General features: G+C 32.5%; 4 protein-coding genes across 5 annotated transcripts; 1 reads left to right on the top strand and 3 right to left on the bottom strand.

The window, feature by feature from the left end:
- On the bottom strand, positions 59-867 carry LOC109343339 (stigma-specific STIG1-like protein 1). The gene has a single exon (XM_019581584.1). It carries the CDS (start codon positions 602-604, stop codon positions 185-187), a length of 420 nt encoding a protein of 139 aa, XP_019437129.1. The 5' UTR covers positions 605-867; the 3' UTR covers positions 59-184.
- On the bottom strand, positions 1,375-6,154 carry LOC109343262 (subtilisin-like protease SBT2.4). Its single transcript, XM_019581484.1, has 9 exons — positions 5,945-6,154; positions 3,946-4,491; positions 3,765-3,860; positions 3,549-3,618; positions 3,099-3,381; positions 2,672-3,012; positions 2,326-2,593; positions 1,966-2,238; positions 1,375-1,847 (listed from the first exon to the last, which is right to left on the bottom strand). Exons 1-9 carry the CDS (start codon positions 6,145-6,147, stop codon positions 1,435-1,437), a joined length of 2,493 nt encoding a protein of 830 aa, XP_019437029.1. The 5' UTR covers positions 6,148-6,154; the 3' UTR covers positions 1,375-1,434.
- On the top strand, positions 10,199-13,447 carry LOC109343320 (putative MO25-like protein At5g47540). The gene is made up of 10 exons (XM_019581562.1): positions 10,199-10,415; positions 10,482-10,762; positions 10,867-10,941; positions 11,240-11,333; positions 11,404-11,463; positions 11,913-11,981; positions 12,227-12,325; positions 12,745-12,789; positions 12,898-13,000; positions 13,098-13,447. Exons 2-10 carry the CDS (start codon positions 10,482-10,484, stop codon positions 13,196-13,198), a joined length of 927 nt encoding a protein of 308 aa, XP_019437107.1. The 5' UTR covers positions 10,199-10,415; the 3' UTR covers positions 13,199-13,447.
- LOC109343272 (inositol transporter 4-like) lies at positions 14,123-17,706 on the bottom strand. 2 transcript variants are annotated; one of them, XM_019581504.1, is made up of 6 exons: positions 17,632-17,706; positions 17,309-17,458; positions 16,814-17,220; positions 16,460-16,567; positions 15,199-15,804; positions 14,123-14,873 (listed from the first exon to the last, which is right to left on the bottom strand). In XM_019581504.1, exons 2-6 carry the CDS (start codon positions 17,439-17,441, stop codon positions 14,361-14,363), a joined length of 1,767 nt encoding a protein of 588 aa, XP_019437049.1. In that variant the 5' UTR covers positions 17,442-17,458; positions 17,632-17,706; the 3' UTR covers positions 14,123-14,360. The 2 variants fall into 2 exon arrangements, with proteins under 2 accessions (XP_019437049.1, XP_019437040.1); XM_019581495.1 differs by lacking the exon at positions 17,632-17,706 and having other exon boundaries at positions 17,309-17,506.

Genomic DNA, 17,960 nt, shown 5'->3' with positions numbered 1-17,960 from the left:
GCCTACATAAACATAGAGCAGAAGACATTGCCAAGAAGCAAAGGATAACTTATTATTCTCTTTATATGATGTAATAATGTAATGCAAATCTTATTATACAGTTCATAATATAGAAAATCATATTCTTGCAGTGGATTAGATTAATCCTTAAGGCTAGAATAAGTAACAAGAGAAGTTAATCTTATTATGCATAGTTGCACATTCCATAAACACAATACTCTCCCTTGTTGCACTTGTTGTTACACCCTCCACAGTTGGTTTTGTCATAGGACGCATTAACACATTTCCCCATGCAGCAAATCTCAGTGTACTTACACTTATAGCCACACATTCCACAATTCAAATGATCACTCTTCACATTCACACATTTTTTGTTGCAGCAATCAGGGCCAGGGCTATTCTTCAAAAGGCAAACTCTTGCAAACTTATCACATGTCATATTATACCCCATCAAGTTCCGCTTCATTCCCCTTAAGGATGATGCTGTCTCTTCACTTTCATATGATGCAATGCCATTTTCCACATCCAAACTAAAAGAGGGTGCAATAATTGCTAATGCTATTGCTGCACACAAGCTCATGATTGCTGCATTAAAGAGCTTCATGGCCTCTAATAATTTGTGATGGGTGAGTTAGTTGTTGGTGAATGATGAATGTGGTGAGTGTTTTTATATACACAAAAAATGGGAGGGTGGTTGACAAGAGGAAATTGAATGCATAAGTATTGTTCTTTCTTGGTAGTCTAAGTTCAGAATACTACTTACACAAATCATTTGAGTGCATCACAAGAAAAGCGAATATGTAACTCATTTTTGAAGTTAAATAACATACAATGAATTACACCACATATAAACTATAATAACTGTTGGGAGAAAATCTTGCTAGCCGCCGGCCAATTATTAAAGGAAAATGTGGTTGGTCTCTAACAATTACAAATTAAGCTTGCTTTGTAAAAAATTTGAGGTGATTTGAGTTCGACTTATTTATTTAAAACTTTACTTTAACATGACTTATATATCTCATTTAGAGTTAGACTAAGTTTTCCCTGCATCAATTTTCTTCTTAAATTATTCTTATTTTCATTAACATTTAAAAATTAGTCCGAATATGAAGGTTGTATTAGTCTTTTGATGAATGATAAGTTAGTTTCTATTGTAGTTAGCAGTGCTGGATTTCATAGGCTGCACTGCTTGTGATGAAATCAGCTTTCATCTTTGATGTATTGTGGTGGAGGAACAATGATAATAATACATCCAAATAAACGCAGTCATTCTAGTATATTCACCAACAACAATACCATTGAAATAGTTGAGACTAGTAGTAGTAGTGTACCAAGCATCAATTTCATATTTATACTTAATGAGACTATGTTATACATGGATTATATCATTATAAACATACACACGCAGCCATGATATTTAAAATATGATCTTTATTATATTGAAACTGGTATCACTGACAATGTTATTCTTACAATGTGATTTAAACTTCCTGTCAAAACAATTTCACCAAAGCTGAACTTTTCCATTGATTGGGTGGCACTGATCTGTATTTCTAGATCTTGTGTTTCTTGTGGACTTACGGTGAACAAAGTTGGATACAAGTTGACTCTAGTTCCATTTGGTGGTATAACCGCGCCCACATATGTCTCTGTATTGTTCCCTATGTTCATGACAGTTCTTCGCACCGAAACTGATCCTTTCAGTGCTGATATTGTTACTGAAGGAAGGTTTAGATTATGTGGATCAGCAAACAAGTGTGTGTTGCAAGGTTCTCCAGTTGCTGCAGTTACTTTATTCGGGTTGATGTTGGGCAAAGAGCACAAGAAGCTAATGTAATCTGTATATCCTGTTTCAGAAACAGTAAATAATCAATCATATTACTTTAGGTAAAAGAATCAAGCTGATCTGCTGATAAACCATTTAAGTCTCTGCCTCTGCTACTTCACTGGTAAGTAGTAACATACCTGATGATAGTACCAAGCCTGGATCATTGGCATCATTGGGGTTCACCATGCCTGCACCGTGTTCAAGAGGAGTAGATGGATACAAGCTGTTGGGTTGAAACCCTTCTGCCATCAAAACCTCTCCAAGATTATCATGCTTTGTGCCGGTTGTGGAGATTGCAGATGCTATCATAGATGGAGTCCATAATGGATTATATTGCTTGATAAGTGCTGCGATTCCAGCTACATGAGGTGCGGCCATGCTGGTACCAGATAGTAATGCAAAATTGTGCCCTGTATGGTAGTTAAAGAGTATAACATGATTTATGATTTATTTATGTATGATTGCAAATATATAATTATGCATCACTCATAACATACCTGTTAGCATAGGTTGTAAGGCACTAATAGGGGTCCATGCTCCCCATATTTGGTGGCCTGGGGCAATAATATCAGGTTTAAGTATATCAGCAAGATTTCCTTTCATGTCAATGATATCTGGACCCCTTGAAGAAAACCTACTAACTACCGATGACCGCCCTGTGAAAGAGGCGACTCTTCCTTCTCCTACAGCTGCCCTAGCACAAAATTCTGTTGCAGTTCCCTTCTCATCCCTCTTGGTTTCATCTTCGTAATGCTGTAATATAACCTACACATGAAAGCAACAGTTCGTATATCTGATTAGTTAAAAATTTAAAATGATGACTAATTAGTTCTCTTTTTATACCTTGGCATCAGCTACACGAGGGATCATAATACCGGGAAAATCAAAAGGAATTGGCTCTGCAATATAATCTCCATAACTTGGGTTCGGAACTAGAATATAAGCTGCGAATCCTAGAGCCTTTGATGTGTGGACAATGGCACCAAGAGTTGAGGTTCCATCATAGAAACCCTCTGAGAAGGTGCATATAATGACACTTGCAAACACTATATTAGGGTCAAAAGCTTCTGGATGTTGACACTCTTCTATGTACTCCGGTGTCCTTGGGAATGTTCCATTTATTTTTAATGCATCCTTCGCTAATACAAGCCTTTGCAAAATTGTCCCATTTCCAAAACTTGGTCCTGTTGATAAGAACCTCAAACACTATTACCATTTGGAGAGCTAAACAGAGAACAAATAAGTGGATATAAGGATTGTCCAGAAGTACCTGATAGTCCAACTCCATCTACTATAGTGCCATTTCCAAGAAGTAGAGAAGCAGGGTACCTTCTGCCTGTAGTGCAAGCTGCAACACCTATAGTCCAGGGACTGTATGACACTACGGTCGAAGACGCTGGACCCTTATTCCCTGCAGCTTGCACCACTAAAACTCCTGCCTTTTGTGCATATAACAAGCAAATGTCAAATATACTCAAGAAGGTCAATGTGCCTTCTGGTGGATCATCTGGTCCAATAGATAGTGTTAGGATATCCACCCCATCCAGGATAGCCTGCATAAATCAAACAAGCTATCAAGGTTTAGTACTACTAACTGTACTAACTATACTATTACTAGCTTTTCTTGAAGCATTGCAATATTGTCTCCATCAACCACTCAACTCTATCCTACTGATGAATCTAGTCAGTTTGAGACGGGAAGTGAAAAATCTGCACTTACGTGATCGATAGCTGCAATAACATCTGCAAGCGTTCCCACTGATGGATAGATAGCCTTATAAACAGCAATCCTGCAAATGACATTAACATTTTTCATAGCTACAAAAACTTAATCATTTATTTTTTACCAAAAGAGATAATTTGTCATGTGAATAAGTGTTTCATACATATTATGTAAATATTCAAAACAACCACACAGAAACAGCAGAAAGCTCACCTTGCACGCGGTGCCATACCACTGGCTCGGCCATAGTAATAATCGTTGACAACAACAGGAACACCAGCATTTCCAGCAGCAATTGATGCCACGTGACTGAAACCAAATTACATATTATTTTCAGGAGTTGAAGTACTAATGACCTCTAAAGAATGAAAGAAGTTGGAAGGTTAAGATGTACCTTCCATGTCCATCTGCATCAAAAGGTGAAAGAAAATCAAGTGAAGCATTAAGGGTAGCAGTAGCTTCAGCCCCGGCAGAGAAGTACCTAGCTGATACTATCTTCCCATTGCAAGAACTAAGTGGGAAGTGTGGGCCCGTCTCACAAGTAGGAACAAAATGAGAAAGATTTGATGTGAATGTATGCATGGGATCATAAGCAAAACTGGGATGAAGTGGGTTGATTCCACTATCCACAAAACCAATCACAACTCCTTCACCTGCATTTATCTCTCCACCTTCTTGAGCCCATATTCCCTTCCTTAAACTTAGAAGCTCAGGAGTGTATGTTGTCATCATTTTTGCTCCTCTGTCTTTCTCCACCATCTTCACTCCTTTCATAACTCTCAGTCTTGCAACCTGAGAAGGTGTTGTGTAAACAGCAAAGCCATTAATATGATGTTTGAAGCTGTGGAGTTTAGTGTAGGTTCCAGTATCAAGAGTGGTTTGGAGAAGTAGATCATGAGATTCTTCCAATAATCGCCTTGCATGTGCTATGGATGCACCGCTAATTAATTACACATGCACAAAATAAACCATCATATGGGTCAGGTCATGGAGATTTCGTATTAGCCAAAACTAGCTCATAATACTTCTAAACTATATAACCATATTATTAAATTAGAGCTCTTTTTAAATCTGTAGATGCTTAAGCCATTTCAATACACTTGAACTTTTATAAATTATTCTATGCAAATATGTGACAAAATACCTATGTTTATAATATATTAAAATTATAACATAATTTTTAACTTTTTTTAATGATTAGGACCAAGTCAGTTTTAATAACTTTTTTAATTAACATTAAATATAATTAATATTTAAATTTATAATAAATGTTTATGCTCATCTGAGTTTTACTTATATATATAATAATCAATGTTTATGGTCATCTGAATTTGTAATCAATATTAATATATGTCAGTTTCATTGTTTATTAATAAAAATAACATTCATTTGTACTTATATAGACGTGTCAACAAATACTATATGTCTATCGTTCTACCTTTTTATTTACTTGAATATTTACTTTTTATATCTTTCCCTTTAAAGAATTATATAAAAATCATATTAAGTATACATGATATTATATTTTTGTGATAAAAGAAATATGAAAATGAATTGTAAATTTAAAAAAAAAAACTACATTGATAATATGTTATTTTTGGTGTGTAAAAACATTATTATAATAATTAATTAGAATGGCAAAATATGCAATGAAAAAATAGACTATATAAAATAGTTATAGATAGATATAGATAGATATTGATATATTTAATATTTTTATTTACTTTTTTTGTTCATTTTTAATCACTTATGTTTTGCCAAAATAGAAAAGCTCAATTCTATAGTAGCATACGTTAGTAACCAGCGATGATTAATGAATTTTCTCACAAATGAAATTATCACCATTAGCCTAGTATAGTTGTAGTCAATAAATTACTAATCCATTGCTTATTTGGGTGTAAACTCAATTCCACTTCATCTTATTATATATTTGAATTATTTATGATTAAATTTTGATCTTAAAATCAAATTTGTGTGGGAGAAAGTTAAAAAGTTGGATCAATGCATTTCAATGGAACGATTATCCCATAAGCCTCAAGTGGAGGGAGCGTAGAAGTTCCTATCCTCTCAGTTTCTTTGATTTTAACATTTAATTGATTTATTTATATAATAAAATAATAAATTTCTTTTTATGTTTTGAAATATTGTTCACCATCAGATGAGAGAAATGAAGAGAAGAAAATGTCTACACCTTGTAAACATCACCTGTAAGAAGTTTGATTTGGACAATATATATTAAGATGATAATGTTAGAAAGCTTTATTATTACAATTATTTTACATTTAGAAATAAATATGCAAAGTGGATAAGAGATTATATATGTTGTGATGTATGGGGAAATAGAGAAAATAAAGTAGTGCATAATGCATGTAAGTTAAGGTTTCTATATATACCTATTGGGGTAAACTCTTGGTGAATCTTGATGAAAAGCAACACCATCTCCTTCCAATAAGACCAAGTATATGGAACGATCTTCTTCTAAGCAAGCTATGTAATCAAAGAAAATGGAAATGAAAATGAAAATGAAAAGTGAAAATGATGTTACTAAAGCTATGAAAGTAGCCTTCTTTTGTGCCATACTCGTGCTCATATGCATGTATGTATGTATGAACTAGCTATGATGAGTTTGATTCTTATATAAGAAATGAAAGAAGAGGCAACCTCACTAATAACGTGACCAATGATTAAACAAATCATATTTTTATAAGCAATGCAAGTTTAGCATGTCTTAGGACAAGCGTTACCATATTTTATTCAACAACTAACCTAATCTTGTGTCACTTCTTTTTACAAAAATTTAAAATACCAAAAAACTTTAAAATATCATTCATCAATTTTCAAGTTAAATAATTATTTTATTTATTTATCAATATTCAAGTAATTTTTTGAATTTTATAGACTCATTCATGACTTTTTTTTTCTTTCTAAAAAGTGTATTCTAGTAATTTTGAAGTTAAATGTAATATTCTTTCATTTTTTTTTAAATTTTGAAGTTAAAACATTTTCTTATTTCATTGTTTCCTACGCGACTGTTAAAAGATAAAAAATAATGCGATATTTTTAGATTTGTTGGTGATTTAAAACTAAATAAATAAAAGTAGGTTTTGTATTTTCGTTTTCTGAAAGCAGAAATGTAAAGTCTATAAGATGATAGGACTGAAATCTTAGGCTTCTCAAAATAATAATAAAAATGTATTTACCACAATGGAGAAGATACACCTTTCTTTCATTTTCATTTTTTCCTTAACTTTTTATCTCATGTTAAAATTATCATATTTTATATACATTCTTTAACTACTTAATCAATTCAAATAAATGAAATTATACTAATACATGATTAAATTTGTTTAAATGGCCAAATTTCACATTTGAAGTGTTTTGTAGGTTTATTCCAGTAGAATAGTTGCAAAAAGAGAAGTTCCGGACAAAAACAAGAATTCAATCATGACATGTCCAAGTAAAATCACTATATCACATTTGTTCACCATTGGATCGAACTAAATTTTAAATATGTTGTACCTAACTGATAGATCTTCAATATGAATGGTCGGATCAAATAAGCAAATTTCCACATTTAACTCAATTAATTGACTTAATCGATTAGCTCGAGCAATGAAAATAAGCATTTAGCCACAGTTTCTTATGCGCTTAGCATAGTGGGTGGTGCGCCCAACGCAAGTGGGTGCAATAAAAGGTCGTGAGAAGTCAGTTGGAGGTTCGTTGAGCGCATATGACAACATCTGAACATTATTTACAGACTTCCAACTCGATCCATTAGACATACACTTTGTAATATTGAATTGTATTAGTTATTAATATGTGTGGAGATTTTATGTTTGTCCAACGTTTGAGGTTTAACATGGATTATAAGACGTTTGATCACGACTCATTAGCTTATGTTGAGCTTTTAGCTCAGAATAGGATGTTTCATGTTGATATTCGAAAATACATTTAATATTATAATTAAATGAAAGGCCTAAATTTTTAGTTAAAGGAAGACATATATTAATTTAATAGTACAATATAAATATTAAATTATATAAGATTAAGTAAAAAATAATTATCTAAATCAAAATAGTTACTATACAAAAGTATAAAACATAACTCTCAATTTATAATCTGATATAATAATTTGTATGTTGTATCTTACATATTTTATTTTTGTGTATGGAGTTCTAACTTTCAAAAGTATATAAGGAATTGTTGTCTTAGATTTTACCTTCAGAGCAGGTAGAAATTAACTGTTTTAATATATTTTTTTGGTAGGAAACAAACCCTACATTTAATGAAGTTTTTGGAAATAATGCAACATCGGAAAATTAATGTCTATCTTATTATCTTTTACACTTTTCATTAATAAATAAAAACAGATTGGGTATGTCACGTGAAAATGCTACTTTTGCAACATTTTTATATACAATAAAATTAAAAGCTTATGCCTTATAGTATACATTATAGTTTTCTAATTTAAGATAAATTATAACGGAAGTTGGCAATGGTTCCCTCATTTGTAGATAGATGAGAGAATAATTACAATTATGTTATGCATGTGTATAGTGAACTTCAAAAAATAGTAAAAGATTGTAATGTATAATTAATATAAAGACTTATGCTTAATTAGTGTATTATCCACTATTTATTTATATTATTTTTTTAAGAGTCATTGATGACTAAATTGAATAATGGATAATATATCTATAATGTATAAAAAAATTAACTATCCATACATATATTTTTTCTGATAGTAAGATAAAAATTCCATTAATAAAACTAGATATAGATGCAACTGAAGTAATTTGAATATTGTAATAAAAGTTTCGAGATAATTGTTAAGCCTCCCATAGCAAAAGAACTTCTTTCGATGGTCTAAAAATTGGTGTGAAATATATTATATATAAAATTTTGAAAACGATACTATCTATATATAAATCTAAAACTTATATTATATACAAAGTCAAAACTTGAAATAATTACTGTCATGATTTTATTTTCTTATTTTGTTCTTAATATTTTTTATTTCTAAAGTAAAACTATATAATTCTAGATAATTGTAATTAATATACCTCCTCTAAGTTGGATGCTATAATAAATACAAAAATTATAACATGATATACATCCAATAAAAAAACATTCTAATTCTCTAAAATAAAAAATATAAATTTAATACTTAATATTATAAAATAAAAATGTGGGTCAGCAGACACGAAGTATTTGTTGACACGTATAAATAAGACTAAAACAAAAATTGCAAAATAAATTTATAAAAAAAGGACAGGCAGAAATTTATTACAATGTTACATATTCAAAGTTTACTTAAAAAATAAACAAATAATTATTTCTAATATTAAATTGATTTGATTCCTTATTTGAATGGTTGTTGCCTTGGTGCAGTAATTATATTGTCAAGCGTTTATTATAATTAGAGTATAAATTATTACCTCTTGCCATTAAAATGGTCAAATAAAATTCATGATTTTAGTTAGCCTTACATGAGATAACTTATTTACTAATATAAAGAAATATTTTATTCTCTTCAATAATACACTTCAAAATTTTGGTAAATATTAAATGTTGTAAGTAACGTGAAGATATGTAACTCATTTGGTTTTCTACATGTATTCTCACACTGGAGGTAATCCTATCCGAGCTGAGAATATTCGCAAATATGTGGTGCTAATTCTCTCAGCATGTATTTTTTTCATTCATAAGAACTGAATCTAAGACTTTACTCAAAGGAAAACAAGTATTTACCACGTTGGTTGACTCATGGTTGTTTAAAGAAATTTAAAGAAATAAAAACATTGCCTCATGACATTCTAATGTTACCATGTCACCAATTTTAGTAAAAGGGACTCAATAAAAGTTTTCTGATTTGAATATATATATTAGCTAGTTATTCTAATATATAATTATAGTTATTTTAATATATATAATATTTATATTAAAATAATTGTATTACATATTAAAATAAGTGACTAATATATATATATATACATAAGTTGGTGATGGTATCAACAAATGTTAGTTCAAGTGGTATATGTTTATTCTTTTTAAATAAGGTTTTGGGTTCGAGTCTTGTAGATAAAAAAATACATGCTAAGAAAGTTAGCCCCACATATCTACATATATTTCTAACTCACACTAAGATTGCCTCATATGTAAAGATACTCGTGGGAAACTGAAAATACTTGGTGATGATTATATATGGTTATAGATATAAATATATACTATATATAAAACCAAAACATGGTCTAATTTTTACTTCCTATTTTACCCTTCACATTATTTAATTTTACAAAAAAAACCATATAATCCTAATTAATCACTACCAAAATATTAATTAATCATGTATCTCACATAATCTATACATTATCATAAACACACAAAAATAACTATACATTATCATAATTGAATATATAATATTATGCAATATTGACCGACAGACACTTCGATAGACACGAAGTGCTTGTACATACTAGTATAGATAAATATAAAAATATAGTTAATAGAGATTATAATATGAATAAATAATAGAATTGGTTTTGTAATTAATTAATGAATTGAATGTGATTAAGAAGAAGCATAGAGGTAACATTAGTGGTAGAGTCGTAGAAGGTGTTGAGAGAGAGAGAGAGAGAGAGAGGGAGAGAGAGAGAGAGGGAGAGAAGAGAAATCAAAATAGGATCGTGTTTGTCTAAAAGCAGTGGGGCTGGGAGAGGAGGATCTTCGGCGGAGCAGACTCCGGAGATACCGAAGATCCTTTTCAAGCCTAAGCCCCGTACTCCTTCTCATATTGTTCGTCATACCAGAGATCTTCTCATTTTCCTCACTAATGGAGATAACAACAACAACAACAACAACAAGGTATATATATCATATTATTATTATTACTATCATCACTTATTCACATCTAATAATTCATCATTGCAGATGATCGAGTTATCCAAAAACATGAGGGAGCTCAAGTCAATCCTATACGGTGACAGTGAAACTGAACCTGTCCCTGAAGCTTGTTCTCAATTGACACAAGAATTCTTTAAGGAAAACACTATGCAACTTCTTATCATTTCTCTCCCTAAATTCAATCTCGAGACCAGAAAAGATGCCACCCAAGTTGTTGCAAATTTACAGAGGCAACAGGTTCAGTATAAATTGATTGCATCTGATTACTTGGAAGCAAATATCGGTCTTATAGATATTTTGATATCTGGGTATGGATATGCGTCCAACAATCCTTTTAATATTACCATTGTTCACCACACTTTTGCTTTCTTCGCTTATAACATCCTATTCATTAAAAACGCTTTCCTTTTAGCTATCAAGACACAACCATGACTTTACACTATGGTGCAATGTTGAGGGAGTGCATAAGACACCAGATTGTTGCAAAGTAAGCAAAAACTATTACATAATTTCATTTTCTGGTCACAGCTGGAAACACAACCATTTTAGTCATTCATTGTGACCATGCTAGAATAGTTTTTCTCTTCAACCCATCTCTAGGTCTTTTAATTTACTTCCATATATAATTGCAGAGATTTATGTTAATTGCCAAATGAGACTGACACTATGTAGGATACTCAAATTAAATACTGAACCATCGAAGTAGATTTTTTTTCCATCTATGTAATTTCTTTCTATTATAACCCTTGTGAATTGTGATATTATAATTCTTGATTTTATATAAGATATGTTCTGGAGTCACCTCATATGAAGAACTTTTTTGACTATATTCAACTACCCAATTTCGACATAGCTGCAGATGCTGCAGCAACTTTTAAGGTAGTTTTTAGTCTTTTGATGCCATGCACTTCTAGACAAAGTTGGATGTTTTATATGTCTTTTTTTGCAGGAACTCTTGACAAGACATAAATCTACTGTAGCCGAATTCCTCACTAAGAATTATGAATGGGTTGGTCCCACTTCCTCTTTTAGACTTAAGTAGAAAGAAGCATTTTTATATTATAAATTTATACACCTTTATTGACATGCCACTTTTTGTCCTATCTTGCTATCATGGGTGGTATACTTGATTGGTAAAGGTTCTTACAGTATAGTTTTGTAGCTTGGTGTTTATGTGGGAATGGGTTAGATTGTGATTTCCTTACCATGGTAACTCTTGGAGCGATATTGCTTCTGGAGTTCTGGTTTTCTACTATAACATTATTTTGAGAAAGATAATCTAACAAGTTTGTTTTCTTTTAAACGGAAGTTTCTGTCATAGATAACAATATTGCTCTCAGAAAAAAAAAATTCTAAAATGTCACGAGCTTTATTTTTAATCTGGATTATTAAAATGTCATTATATGTTAGTTACCAAGCATTACTGACTACTTTTGTTGCCACATGCCCACATCTCAGTTTTTTGATGAATATAACTCTAAGCTGTTGGAATCTTCCAATTATGTTACAAGGCGTCAAGCTGTCAAGGTATGATATATGTTTTGGTGTTGTTCTCAATTATAAGAATTTCTTGAATGAAGCAAACCTGCAGAGATTCTCTGCTTGAAAATATATATTCAGGTTTTAAGGAATCTTTGCTTATTTTGTGTATGCTAAGATCATTAGTCTTTGCAATCCTATGTTATATTATGTCAATGCATTAGTATCACTACTTTTATTTTGCAATAATGAATTTATGTATTTGTTGAATATCTTTATTTCTCATTTTACAGTTGCTAGGAGATATGTTACTTGATCGCTCAAACTCGCATGTAATGACACAATATGTCAGCTCAAGAGACAACTTGAGGATTTTCATGAATCTTCTAAGAGTATGCTCTATAAATATTCATTATATATTTATATGTAGGACTATTCAGTTGCTCTTTTTAGCCCCAGAAAGTGTACATCTGCTCTGTCAAAATATTTGAGTTCATATTTGATACTGTACTCATTTATCTAAATCTCTCACTTACTTTTATCTCTTTGTATACACACATGTTAAAATATATATTAAAAAAAACAAAGAGATGTCCCGATTTTGTTGTACTTGAAACATCACTGAGATTTATTTAGGCCTTGGACCTGTTGTTATTGTTCCACCCTTGTCTAAGCATAAGGATTACTGAGCACCAATATGCTCAACTCTGGTTTTCTGATGACCATACATTTTTATTTTGAACAGATAGTTCAGGATTTAGATATATATTTATACTGACATTTGATGGATTGTCGCTGATATATTTTGCAGGAGTCAAGCAAGAGCATACAAATAGAAGCATTTCATGTTTTCAAGGTACTAATATTATATAATAGTAAATATTTGGAAGGTGTTATTCTTAACCTTATGTCTCCCAAGTTTTGCTTCCTTATAGAACTTATCAATTTGTGCTTTCCATGACAGCTTTTTGCTGCTAACCAAAATAAACCGTCTGATATCACCGGCATACTTATTACAAACAGAAACAAACTTTTGAGACTATTAGGTGACTTAAAAGTCGATAAAGGTAAACTGGTGATGGTATTTCTCAAGAGTTTGTACTTGCTTTTATGGTATCAATATTATCATCACAGAATGTCATGATCATGGGGATTATTATGCAGAGGACGAACAGTTTGAAGCTGACAAAGCTCAAGTTATGAAGGAAATTGCTGCTCTTGAACCTAGTGACGGTCATTCAGCTGAAGATTCTTTAAAGGAGTAGCAATAGTTTTCATGAAGATGGGATTAGCATTACATACAAACTTCAATGTTTTCATTCCATTATGTAATTTTATTTCTGTTGTGTACATTATTGGATTAGTAAATTGCTAAAATGAGCTACATGCAGATGCAGCCTTGTCGTTTAATAATAATAATAGAGTATGAAATTGTACGAGGTCATGCAATACACTGACCATGTACATTTTGTATGAATACTGAATCTATTGGGTGTGTTACTTGTTTATGATGAGCTATACTTGGTGCAATTATGTGTTTTACACTACCTGTCCAAACCAGTTCTGGTCCCATGGCATACACTTTTTAAAGGTCATACATTTTCATCGTGACCATGCTAGAATAGTTTTCCCGTTGGTTGAGATACCATACCTTCTTCAAAATTCTTATAGTATCTTTACTATATTAATTATCAATGTCTTCTCCGCCCTATATATAGAATGATATATGAATTATACATCTCAACATGGTTAGAGCTAGAGAACAGGGGATGGAAACGTTATCTTTCATCGAGGAATGTTGAATGTGTGTGAAGTTGTGGATAGGATGAGATATGTGAAGCAGGTTTTTATGTGAATATGGTTTAATCTGACATGTGAAGCTCTTTACTAGGATGGGAACCAGTGATCATAGGCTCTTTACTAGTGTACTTCCCTTTTCTCACCTTATTCTGTAACTATTCTGCTGTGTCCACTCAAAATTCTCCAACATACTATGTTGTATTGAGTTGTTTGTTTTTAACTATATATAAGCATTAATCCTCTAAACTCTTTGTACTTTTCTGTTTGTCTTAATATGTTTTTTTAATGACTGTAACATTGGGCAACAATAATACTAAAAAAGTTATGCAAGAGTGGCTAAAAGACAAATTAGTAAGAAATATACAGTACTAATAAGTACAAATGAAACGAAACCGGAAAATGATTATAGTTTTAATTAAAGGAAAATTTAATCTTATCTGAAAATTTACACACACCCTTTACTTATAAGTTATAACCACTGATCAAACTATTTTGATCCTAGAAAAAGTAGATATAATAAGAACAGGTATATGAAATACATCCAGCGGCCACAGTGTTTTTCCTACAACCTTATTACAAAAAGACCCAAGATACTGCTCTTATTATTTATTTGAAGAAAAGAAAGCATTAATGTGAGGCATGTTGATCTCCTTCTAGTTTATTATTAACATCATCATTCTTGTTCTTGTTCTTGTTCTTGTTAAAAGGGAAAGGTCTGAAGCCTTTTTCAAGCATCTTCTCTACCTCCTCAAACTGAAGGCCTTTGGTTTCAGGTACAAAGGTATAGATGAAGATGAGGCCAATGAAAGAGAATGCAGCAAATAGAAGGAATGTGCCAGCAGAGCCTAAAGCCTTTGTCAAGGTCAAGAATGATTCACTCACAATAAGATTAGCACACCAGTTTGAAACTGCAGCTATACCTCCACCTACACCTCTGTATCTCAATGGATATATCTCTGAGTTCAATACCCAAGGCACTGTTCCCATTCCGGGAGCGTATGCTAAGATATACAATCCCAGGATTATAACTGCTATTATTCCAATTCTGCTTGGACAGCCTGAAGAAAACCATACTCTATTCTTTCCGCGACACTCACCTCTGATGCTCTTATCTGCGACCAAGCATGCTCCTGGCTGAAACTGGATGTGTAACAACACGTAGAGAGAATAAGTATTTTGCTTAATCAAGTTATGTTTTTTACATATTGGTTAAACAACTTGAATGTGCCAAGTCTTCATTATTGGAAAACTGAAAATATTAACTCTTAATAATCAATTAAATACTATACCACTTTCGAAAGGCTTTGCAATTTTGGGTTCTTAAAGATCAGGAAAACCATATTTTGAGTACAAAGGTCTTGTACTACATTAAGTTGCATTGGTCATGACTGAAGCAGCAAGTACTCCAATGTGATAAAGCTAACAAAAAACTAGCTTACGACAAGATGAAGTTGTTAGAACTTACTTGTTTCTGGCCGTTGGCGCAGAAGGCACATTCTGCTTGCAAACACTGTGTGCAGCTCCATGAAGAGAGATTAGGGGTGGTTGTGTAAGCCTTGCATGTAGAGTTGGCACCAAAAGCAAGTGTATCCTGGTTACTAATTGCAGGAGCATGCTGAGCAGCATATAGAAATGTACCACTTAAGACTATGAGGCAAACAATGATCCCAATCATGGAGATGAGCATCAATTTTCGCCTTCCATATCTATCAATGCATATCATACTAATGATAGATCCAACAGCATTTAAACCAGATGTAACCAGAGAAAGTGCAAGAGCTGTGGAATTAGAGGCAATTCCAGCATACTGAACAATGGTTGGGCTATAATACATGACAGTGTTAATACCGACAAACTGTTGTGCAACTTGAACGGTGATACCTGCATAGAGTCCTCTTCGAACTACTTTGTTAGCAAAAGCGCCTTTTATTTTCTCGCCTAGACTATGCCCAGCCAACTCATTTTCTTTCTTCTCAATCTCAACAGATTCTTGCATCGCTCTCATTTCTTCTTCAACTTCACCAGGGTTGTGGATTCTTGATAGAATGTCCCTTGCCTGCTCTTCCATTCCCTGGGGAAAAAGAGATGAAATGTGAAGTGAACGTGAATAGCTCTAATGGATTATTTCAGAGGGTAGTAAATGAGATAAATAAGCCAAAACCATAAGAGCTAATACAAGGGCAAAAGGACAATGACCTGTTTACATGTATATTAATAACAACTTGAGACACATTACTCGATAATTCAATCATAATTGCAGACATGGAACGAAATACAATGATAACTGAAGATTCAAGTCCAAAAAAACAAAAAATCTAATGATATCTTTGTGCTATATGATAATCATTCACAGAGTAGGCAAGAAGTCACAAAATAGTCCTACGAAAAACATTGCACTCTTACACAAGTGCAAAGAAATGCTAGCATCTAGAAACAAACAGAGTATTTTTGCAGCATTTAATTTATGAGAAATATAAGCCAGATTGAACTAAAAACATTGACTGCAAACAATACCTCATTACCTTGGATTTCATTGTAATTAAGCATGAGACATTTTAAACCATAGCCCAGTTTATATGATTGAACAATAGACATTGGTAAGCAATTCTTTTTCCAAATATTAAACAAACTACTTTGGTAGAATAACAATCTCCAAAATAGATCAATGCATGAAAATTTGAAACATCATTGGCAGGGCGATATTTAGGCTCAAAATTTTGCAGTACCTGGTTGAAGAGCCATCTAGGTGACTCGGGGAGGGTTAGCATTAATGCGAACTGAAGCAGTGCGGGAACTCCAGCCACCCCAAGCATCCAACGCCAGGTTCCAGGGGCCTGAAACAAGTAAATTGAAGATGAGAATAACAGCCTTTTGCATATATCTTAAGGGCAACTACATTGACACTGAAAACCATTACTCACATTGAGGCACATGCAGGGTATTTACATTGACGGATCAGTGTGGGTGTGAGCAATGGTTTTTGGGTGTGTATATATAGAATTGCCGATAGTTTAAATGGCAAGGTTATCCATAAGTATTGTAATTGTAATTGTAATTGTATGTTTGTTTTGTTGCATTACCTTGGTGAATGCCAAGTTGATAAGGTAGGAAAGAAATTGGCCACCAGTGATAAGCAAACCATTGATGCAAACTAGAGCTCCTCTGATCCTAGTAGGGGAAGCTTCTGAGATGTATAAAGGGGAAGTCATGGATGCCATACCAACTCCCAAACCAACCAAAACTCTTCCAATAATGATGACCCAAGGAGCAGGAGCAATAGCCATAACAATTGCACCAATAAAGAATAGAACATCAGCGAGAAGAATAGACTTTTTTCTTCCTACCTTGTCATTCATCCATCCTCCAATTCCAGCACCAAATATGGCTCCTGCAACAGCCATACTCACAATGGTTTCCTGAAGCCATGTTTTGTTGTCAACTTGTTCAAAGTCCTCACGGATGTATAGCAATGCTCCAGAAATGACACCTTTATGTGAAGGAACACAATATGGTTAATGATCCATGTTCAACAAATTATTACAAATTATTACAAGTTATTACAAGTTAGTAGTTACCAGTATCATAACCAAATAAGAGACCACCAAGGCCTGCAGATAAAGCAAGGCGCATAATATAAGGAGAACCATTTGCTCTCTTCCAACATTCTGTAAACTCGTTCTTACTTGCTGCCTTATGACCACCCTCCATCACCTCTTTCTCTCTCTCTGCAACAAATACAAATACATTACATGCATTTCTCATCACTTAATAAAATTCTGAAATTCTTCCGACATAAAGCCAATCATAAAAAAATAATTGATTTGATTTGGATTAGGGTTAGAATTAGGATGGTATAGAGAAGAAAAAGTAAATGAAGAAATAGTAGATGGATGAATACCTGGAACATACACACAAGTTTTGTAACGTAAAAAAGTGAGGGACAGGACAGAACAGAACAGAACAGAAGAGAAGAGGGTTATTTGTTTTGTGTTTTATTAATCAAATCGAACAGACAACTCATATTCAAATCATCATGCACAGTCACTGTCCTTATCCTAATGCCATTACTTCATTTCTTTTTTTATTCCATTCTATCCATTCCCTATTTTTTTACTATAAACATTTATATTATATATTATATTATTCATTATTTACTTTTATTACTTTTTTTATTCCATGTACTTGGTAAAGTTGAAGGAATTTATTTGTCATAAATGCGTCGAATCT

The sequence above is a fragment of the Lupinus angustifolius genome, chromosome LG01, assembly GCF_001865875.1.
Source record: "Lupinus angustifolius cultivar Tanjil chromosome LG01, LupAngTanjil_v1.0, whole genome shotgun sequence".
NCBI classification, from domain to species: domain Eukaryota; kingdom Viridiplantae; phylum Streptophyta; class Magnoliopsida; order Fabales; family Fabaceae; genus Lupinus; species Lupinus angustifolius.
Note: the sequence above shows the minus strand (reverse complement) of the source record. Positions and strands in the feature narration are given on the sequence as shown.

What these genes read in the sequence shown, in the direction of transcription:
- LOC109343339 (XM_019581584.1), bottom strand. Translation starts at nt 604, where the DNA reads ATGAAGCTCTTTAATGCAGCAATCATGAGCTTGTGTGCAGCAATAGCA.
- LOC109343272 (XM_019581495.1), bottom strand. Translation starts at nt 17,495, where the DNA reads ATGAGAAATGCATGTAATGTATTTGTATTTGTTGCAGAGAGAGAGAAA. An exon ending in TCAACTTGGCATTCACCAAG is followed by an intron (nt 16,568 to 16,813) that starts GTAATGCAACAA and finishes TACTTGTTTCAG; the next exon opens with GCCCCTGGAACCTGGCGTTG. An exon ending in CTAGATGGCTCTTCAACCAG is followed by an intron (nt 15,805 to 16,459) that starts GTACTGCAAAAT and finishes CTTTTTCCCCAG; the next exon opens with GGAATGGAAGAGCAGGCAAG.
- LOC109343262 (XM_019581484.1), bottom strand. Translation starts at nt 6,147, where the DNA reads ATGCATATGAGCACGAGTATGGCACAAAAGAAGGCTACTTTCATAGCT. An exon ending in CTCGTGTAGCTGATGCCAAG is followed by an intron (nt 2,594 to 2,671) that starts GTATAAAAAGAG and finishes TTTCATGTGTAG; the next exon opens with GTTATATTACAGCATTACGA. An exon ending in AGGCTTGGTACTATCATCAG is followed by an intron (nt 1,848 to 1,965) that starts GTATGTTACTAC and finishes TTTCTGAAACAG; the next exon opens with GATATACAGATTACATTAGC.
- LOC109343320 (XM_019581562.1), top strand. Translation starts at nt 10,482, where the DNA reads ATGATCGAGTTATCCAAAAACATGAGGGAGCTCAAGTCAATCCTATAC. An exon ending in TTTTCATGAATCTTCTAAGA is followed by an intron (nt 12,326 to 12,744) that starts GTATGCTCTATA and finishes TATATTTTGCAG; the next exon opens with GAGTCAAGCAAGAGCATACA. An exon ending in TGACTTAAAAGTCGATAAAG is followed by an intron (nt 13,001 to 13,097) that starts GTAAACTGGTGA and finishes ATTATTATGCAG; the next exon opens with AGGACGAACAGTTTGAAGCT.